The 7,490-nt window shown below is 44.9% G+C and overlaps 1 protein-coding gene across 8 annotated transcripts in view; it reads left to right on the top strand.

The window, feature by feature from the left end:
- Srpk2 (SRSF protein kinase 2) overlaps window positions 1-7,490 on the top strand; it is a 166,554-nt gene that overhangs the window by 135,958 nt on the left and 23,106 nt on the right. For 7 of the 8 annotated variants that reach the window (XM_029534036.1, XM_021188323.2, XM_021188308.2 and 4 more), the window contains 3 exons: window positions 4,382-4,547; window positions 5,613-5,638; window positions 6,679-6,925. In XM_029534036.1, coding sequence (XP_029389896.1) covers window positions 4,382-4,547; window positions 5,613-5,638; window positions 6,679-6,925 — 439 coding nt within the window. The remainder of the gene's footprint in view (window positions 1-4,381; window positions 4,548-5,612; window positions 5,639-6,678; window positions 6,926-7,490) is intronic. The other variant, XM_029534021.1, reaches the window with a different exon arrangement.

The following is a 7,490-nucleotide window of genomic DNA, read 5'->3' as shown; positions in this document are numbered from 1 at the left end:
CTGTCGCCCTTAGTACTGGAACATAGTACAGACAAATATCCCCTCCTGTCGCCCTTAGTACTGGAACATAGTACAGACAAATATCCCCTCCTGTCCCTGATTGCATTTTACAGCTCTGGGGAAGCTTCATCCATGGAGAGCTGGAGGCCAGACATGGCTCTCTCCAAGTTTCCACAGTTCTCTGGATTTCATTTCCCTTTCACCTCAAGGCCACAGGACCTGTTTCCAGCAAATCCCGGTGGGGAGGAGCAGGTCTGTTTGGGGATGGTCAGAAGGACGCCCTACCGAGCAGTTCTACCTAACAGGGCAGTGAGAAGAGCATGCAGTGAGGAGGGACAGACAGTCTGCCCTTCTCAGTGAGGCTGGGTTAGCTGCTCTGCTTTAGTCATGCTGGCTGTTCTGCAGACATGGCTCTAAGTCTGTTTGTCTGGGTTATTTGGGGGCACTTCATCGTTTTAACTTTATACTGGGTGAGAACAGCAGTGTTATTTGTAAAAATGAGGTCAGATTTCCTAGTCACAACTGAAGGTTTTCTTTAAGCATCTAGAATTTAAAAACTTGAAATCAAAGAAAACAGTCAAGTATTACTGCCAATATACCCCATAAAAGTGATAATTAGGTTCTTTTGTGTCCGAGACTAAGCAGTGAGACCCTCTGCGGCTCTGTCCTCAGTCAGCACTGTTCCTTGTCTTGAGCTTCTTGTTCTGGGCCTTGATTTTGTCTTATAGATTATTTTTAGTTCTTACCTATATACGAGTTTAATGGGTTTGAGTCTAGCTTTTATCAAATAGAAGCCTGGGCCTGAAGAAATGTAGTACTTGCTGTGCACATGTGAGGACCTGTGTCTGACCCCCAGCACCCACATAGAGAGCCGGGCATGGTGATGCCTCACTCTAAGTCCAGTAACAGGAGAGACGGAGGCTCAGAGGCTTGCTCACCAGCCAGCCTGGCCTAATCGCTGAGCTCCAAGTCCCAGTGAGAGACTAAGTCTCACAATGCATCAGGTGGGTCGATGACGTCTGAGGATGTAATCCTGAGGTTGACTCTCACACCCATACCCATATACATATACATGTGCATACCTGTGTGCTACTGCATGCGAGCACACACTCCTGAATACCCACCTCCTCTGAAGAATAAAGCAGTGCACGTTTATGTTAAGCGCCTTGTCTGGTAACAGTGAGTAAATACTTGAGGGACAGGTTCCGTCCCAAGGTTGAGTTGTTTTCATTGCCTGTGCCGGGTGTCTCTAGTAACTCCTGACTCCTTCCCAGTACCTGGGTGGGAACATCAGGGAGGCACCTTACATCGGTTGCCTTTTAAATTTATTCCTTGATAAGTTTATATATGTAGACTTTTATAATGCATATTGATAATATTCACCTCCCATTCTCTGCTTACCCACTTCCTGTACCCTCTAGAACCCTTCTTCCCAACACATCTGCCTTCTGTGCTCATGTTTTAAAACAACAACAACAACAACAACCTACTAAGTTTAATTAGGGTTGTTTGTATATGCATAGGTGTGGGGTGATTTAATGGGTAATGGGCAACTTACCAGTCAGTGGCTTTGCCCCTGAAGAGAAATTACTTCAGCTCCTCCAATAGCCGCCCCACTGCGAATGGGACTTCACATGCCTGTTTCTGTCCATGCTGGGATGTTGTGGGGTTACAGGCATAACTGAGTCCCAGTTGTTGTGAGGTCAGAAGTCCAGAGGACAGTGTGACAGGACAGTGGTGGCGCACGCCTTTAATCCCAGCACTCGGGCTGGTGAGATGGCTCAGCAGGTAGGAGCACCCGACTGCTCTTCTGAAGGTCCTGAGTTCAGATCCCGGCAACCACATGGTGGCTCACAACCATCCATAACAAGATCTGGCGCCCTCTTCTGGAGTTTCTGATGACAGCTACAGTTACTTACATATAATAAATAAATAAATGGATAAATAATCCCAGCACTCGGGAGGCAGAGGCAGGCGGATTTCTGAGTTTGAGGCCAGCCTGGTCTACAGAGTGAGTTCCAGGACAGCCAGGGCTACACAGAGAAACCCTGTCTCGAAAAACCAAAACAAACAACCAAAAACAAAACAGAGGACAGTGTAGCGTGGCCCTCCCCTCCCTGTATTCCAGCCCTGACGGATGGGTGGACGGACGGACGCTCCGTTCTCCTTCCTCAGTGTGCCCTGAGCCTTGCGCAGGTGGGGTCGTGCTGATTATGGTTGCCCTCCCTGCTTGAAGACAGAACATTTAGCAGCCACTTATTTTCAGCACTTAAACCAGGTACGCAAGCCGGTGCGCTGTCTACCCCCTACTGCAGAAAGCAGCCCTCCGAGAGCAGCACTAAGCTCTGCAGTGACTGGCTGGCCACCCGCACTGGTTTGAAAGCCTTGTCTATCCTTGTGACTCTAGCTGGTATCATTTGGTGTGAGCTAGTTATCTAGTTATCAGTGGGTATGGTGTCCGTCCTTCCTGGTAGCTCCTGCACTCCGGGAGGAAGGCAGCCCCTTGCCATTTATGCTGGTCTGCCCCAGGCCGCTTGCTTTGTCTGCTCTTTGTCTGCTTTGCATTTCTCAGTTAATTTGCTTAAGTTGTCCCAGTGGTGGGGACCTTGTACTCATTCTAGCCATTGTCACCCCATCAAGGTGCAAGCAGGCATCACTTTAAGAGATTCCCCTGAGGGGGCTGGAGAGATTTATTTATTATATATAAGTAAGTACACTGTAGCTGTCTTCAGACACTCCAGAAGAGGGCGTCAGATCTTGTTACAGATTGTTGTGAGCCACCATGTGGTTGCTGGGTTTTGAACTCAGGACCTTCAGAAGAGCAGTCGGGTGCTCTTACCCACTGAGCCATCTCACCAGCCCTGGTCTGCCCTTCTGAACTAGAGTTGCAGGAGGGACCGTTCACCTGCCTGACAGGTACATGAGTTCCTAGGGATCCGGATTGCGGTCCTTAGGCTTGTGAACCGAGCCATCTCCTCAGCCCAGGCTAAGTTTACTTGGTGATTCTTTGATTATTTTTTAAGTCATGGCTTTCAGGGTTTGTTTCCTTTTGTTGTTGTTGGTTTTTTATTTTATTTTATTTTATTTTATTTTATTTTATTTTATTTATTTATTTATTTGTGGTACCAGGGTCTTAGACACTAGTTAAGTGCTTTAGCACTGACTGCACATCCAACCCAAACTAACATATTGAACAGTAAACATTTTTACTTTTAAAAAAGTCAAGGATTTTTTTAGTGTTATGTTTCCTTTTGTTCATTTTACGGTTGCTAACAACTCATCAGATCACACTTACTGCCCCTGGGATTTATTTTGGGAATTTTTTGAACATTCTTTCTTACCCCCAGCTACTGCATGAATTAGGTCAACTCTGTGAGTACTGTATGCACCCTGAAGACAGAGAGCTTTGTTCATTGTTGTGTATCAGACATCTCAAATAGTGCATAGCCTGGGGTTGGTGTGAAGCTAAAACTCCAGAAACAATTTCGATGTCACTGTGGGATTGCATTGCTTCTCTCATACGGGTGACGAGGTAATCATAATCACCTGAGTTTAGATCATCCTGCTAAGACTTTTGTCCCTTTCACTTTGTAATACTGTTGCACTGTCTCTCAGAACTATTTTGCTAGGCATTTAAAATAGAGAGAAACATTGCTTTTACAACCATTTCCCAGTGTTGTAATTAAAAAAAGCTTTGGTTGTCCTAAATATTTTTATTCAGATTTTTTTTTTTAAGTTGGGGTTTTATGAAGCCCAGGGCAGCTGTGGACTAAGTAGCTGAGGGTGCTTAATTCCTGGGGTTCCTGCTTAATGGTTAGGACTATCAGTTGGAGGAAGATGGGAAGCCACTCCTCATGCCTGTGGGATTTCTTTATGGAGTGATGCAAATGTTCTAAATTACATCATAGTTCTGTAATATCATATCAATAAACATGATAATGTAGATTTGATATTTTAAAAGATGCATTCATTTTTTATTTTCCATGTATAAATGTTTGCCTGTGTGGGGAATATGCACTGTGTGAGCCTTGTGCCTGCAGAGGTGAGAAAGTGACACTGGATCTACTGGAACTGAGAGCTTAGAGACAGTTTTAAGATACATGTGAACCTAAGTCATCTCTAAGAGCTCTCAAGCCCTGGATTCATTTTCATATAAAATTCTTACCAAAGGCATTAATAAGCATAACTGAATTCTAAAGTAATGCACATTGGTTGCCTGTGAAGAGATTCCCTTTCTTAAAGTAAATGTCTGTCTGTGCCTATAAAACTGTATTCCATTTTACATATGGAAAGATTGCATGTTTTGTGAGTAAATAAATTACAAAATAAAGTGCTAATAGGTCCTTTGTTTGATTGTCCATGCCTGCTAAACTCTGAGCAGGTCCTTCAAGGGTTGGATTACCTACACAGTAAGTGCAAGATAATCCACACTGACATAAAGCCGGAGAACATCCTGATGTGCGTGGATGGTGCTTACGTGAGAAGAATGGCGGCCGAAGCCACCGAGTGGCAGAAAGCAGGTGCTCCTCCTCCTTCTGGGTCTGCAGGTGAGGGATCTGAGCCCTCATTGCTTCAGTCTGCTTGGGGGCTGTGAGCTTTTAAAGCTGGGCAGTGGAGGCGTGAGTTTGATGTGTGCATACACATTCGGAACTTTCTCTTAAGAGTTTGGATGTTGAAAATGACTTTTTTTTTTTGCTTAAGGTGATGTTTGAGTTAATCTTTTTAACTCTTTGTTGTTGCCCTGTCTGAATTCTTAGCTGTTGATTCATTACATAGGAGCATGCTCTAGTGAGGTCCATGTCTCTGTGGAGAATATATGACAGGTTTCTTGTAGCCTACCTTCAGTCTTACGATTTTTTTTTTTTCTGATTTAGGTTTCATAACAATATTTTCTTTTCTTTAAAGTAGATGCCTCCACCTCAGTTTAACCGTTACATTTGGTATCAGCTGTGGAAGCTCTCGGGTGGGGAGTGGGAAAGGGGAACAGGGACTTGAGTGTAGGCTTAGTTTCTCTTGTGAGGTTGACAGGAGTCATTGGGGAGGCTGGCATTGTTGGCTGTGCTTCCGCTGACTGACTGACAGGGTTCCAGAGAGGCGCTGTCACCTCACCTAGAGTGCCATCGCGCTGTTCTCAGCTCAGCCAAAGCTTTCGATGCTTGCCCTGCTGAGTTCCAGAGCCATTGCACAGAGTGCTGTGCAGCGTGGCTTCACGTCCTTGCATGGCACTTACCCAGCCGTCTGCAAACACGACTGTGCATCTTCTCATCGAACATGTTCATTGTCTCGTTTGCAAACATGTTTGGTTCTGTGACTGATGGGTACACTCTTGCATTTCCTTTCCCTTTTCCTTTGTGCTTCGTTTGCCAGTGCTCTGAGAGAGGCTGCTTGAAGGGGAAGTGGCTCAAGTGCTTAGCTTCTCCTGTGGCCTGGAACTGCGCAGCCTGTTTAATTGCATAAACGTTTCCTAGGCTCCTATCTTTAGCAATCTCTGAGTTTCAAGTTTTTCAAAGTTGGGTAGTTATTAAAAGACAGTATTATTTCATTTTGCAAATCAAATTGCCCAAAGATGCCTGTTTTCCTCTGAATACCCATTCTGTTTTATTTTGTTTTAGTGAGTACGGCTCCACAGCAAAAACCTGTAAGTATTCACACATCTACTCAGCATGTCAAAAGGAACTGCTCACTCTTGAGCTTTACAAATTATGTAGAAAACATTATAACCTTCATTAATTTAGAAGTGGGCATGTTTGTAAATGCCCCATATCATCAGAAAACACTCATGACTTCCTGCCGTGGATGGGAATCGTCAAAGCTGCTGCAAAGCCAGGCTCTTCCTGGGCTCTTGTGGCTGCTGTTGGCCAAGTTGGTGAATTGCAAGGTTTTAGTTCAAGTTGAAAATATAATTGTTCCAGACTCTTTTTTAAATGACTCTGCTTGGCCTCCAAGTATCCTGTTTTGCCAAAAACCATTTTAATTTTTTATAGCTAGCTGTTTAAATGAGAATGAGCATAATCTATTCTGTGATCCTGTGGAATCACGTGGCTTGGAGGAGTAGTTCCAAGCATGATGAATTGTCACTTGCGTGGCTCTTCCCTGGGCTTTGGGGTTGGGTTATGGTCTCTGAAGCTTGGCAGGCACTCGTTGCCGGGCTTTCTGAGACTTATGGCTGTAGCTTGAGGCAGACAAAACTGTGGCTTTTCCTTTTTTTGTTTTGATTTTTTTTTCTTATATTATCTGCTTATTTCTGAAAGTTCATGGTATATTGGCTGTTGTTCACAGCTTGGTATCAGAGCCAAACTCAGACACAGTGCTGTTGGCACCTGACTTGGCAGGTGTTTATTTTTATTGTTAAGGAGTGAAAATGACTCTGGATACAGCCAGCAGCAAGGAATGCTTGCAAGAGAAGATTCTCACTCAAAGCCAGGTGTTTCACCATGCTCATCTCCTCGACTTTTCTCATAGAAGTTAGGGAGAAGACTAACAGCATGAGCACCGTCCTCCCCTGAGGTGGCTCCCTCTTCTGGCTGGGTTAGTGAGGAAAACTGTGTATGTTGTAGGAAAGCCGTTGGATTCACCATGTTACCAACACTCGAACTCCTGAATAGTGTTTTAAAGAGTGCTTTTCTGACCCATGGCATCACACTTCCACCTGACCCACACTTTCTTACCATGTTGTAGATAGGAAAAATATCTAAAAACAAAAAGAAAAAGCTGAAAAAGAAACAGAAGAGACAGGCTGAGTTGCTGGAGAAACGCCTACAGGAGATTGAGGAATTGGAGCGAGAAGCCGAAAGGAAAACCCTAGAGGAGAACATCACCTCTGCAGAAGCTTCCGGTGAGCAGGATGGAGAATACCAGCCGGAGGTGAAACTAAAAGCAGCCGACTTAGAGGACACAGCTGAGGAAGAGACAGCAAAGGATAATGGTCAGTACAGCTCGGAGCGGGAGGGAGGGCTGCTGGGTGTGTGGGAGCTGCACACAGGGGTCAGCTCTGAGCCACAGAGCATCTGTGCTGCTGCCAGAGACACTAAGGATGACTTTCTCCAGCTTCTCGTTGGAGATGTGGGCAGCAAAATATCTGTCAGGTGGATGCCAACATCTCAAAGTAGGTTTTGAGAAGGGGAGGAGGATGGCTGAGAAACGTGTTAATGCTATGATGACCCTTCCTTTATTTTGTGATTAACCTTTTTCCTAACTTTAATGCAGCACAGCTCTTATTCTAAAATGGCAGAAGAAAGGGCTAATGGCTGGAAAAGTGGATCAATAGTCTTGCAGAGGAACCAAGTTTGGTTCCCAGTACCACCAGTGTCGTGTTGTTCAGAGCCACTTATAACTCCAGTTGTAAGGGGGTTCACACATATACATACATACATACAATTTAAAATGAACATCTTAAAGATCAGGTACAGTAAGCTTCTTTGAAAAAAAGAAGAGGGCCGAGCGTGGTGGTGCACGCCTTTAATCCCAGCACTTGGGAGGCAGAGGCAGGC

This window comes from Mus pahari, chromosome 2, assembly GCF_900095145.1.
Source record: "Mus pahari chromosome 2, PAHARI_EIJ_v1.1, whole genome shotgun sequence".
Classification (NCBI taxonomy): domain Eukaryota; kingdom Metazoa; phylum Chordata; class Mammalia; order Rodentia; family Muridae; genus Mus; species Mus pahari.
Note: the sequence above shows the minus strand (reverse complement) of the source record. Positions and strands in the feature narration are given on the sequence as shown.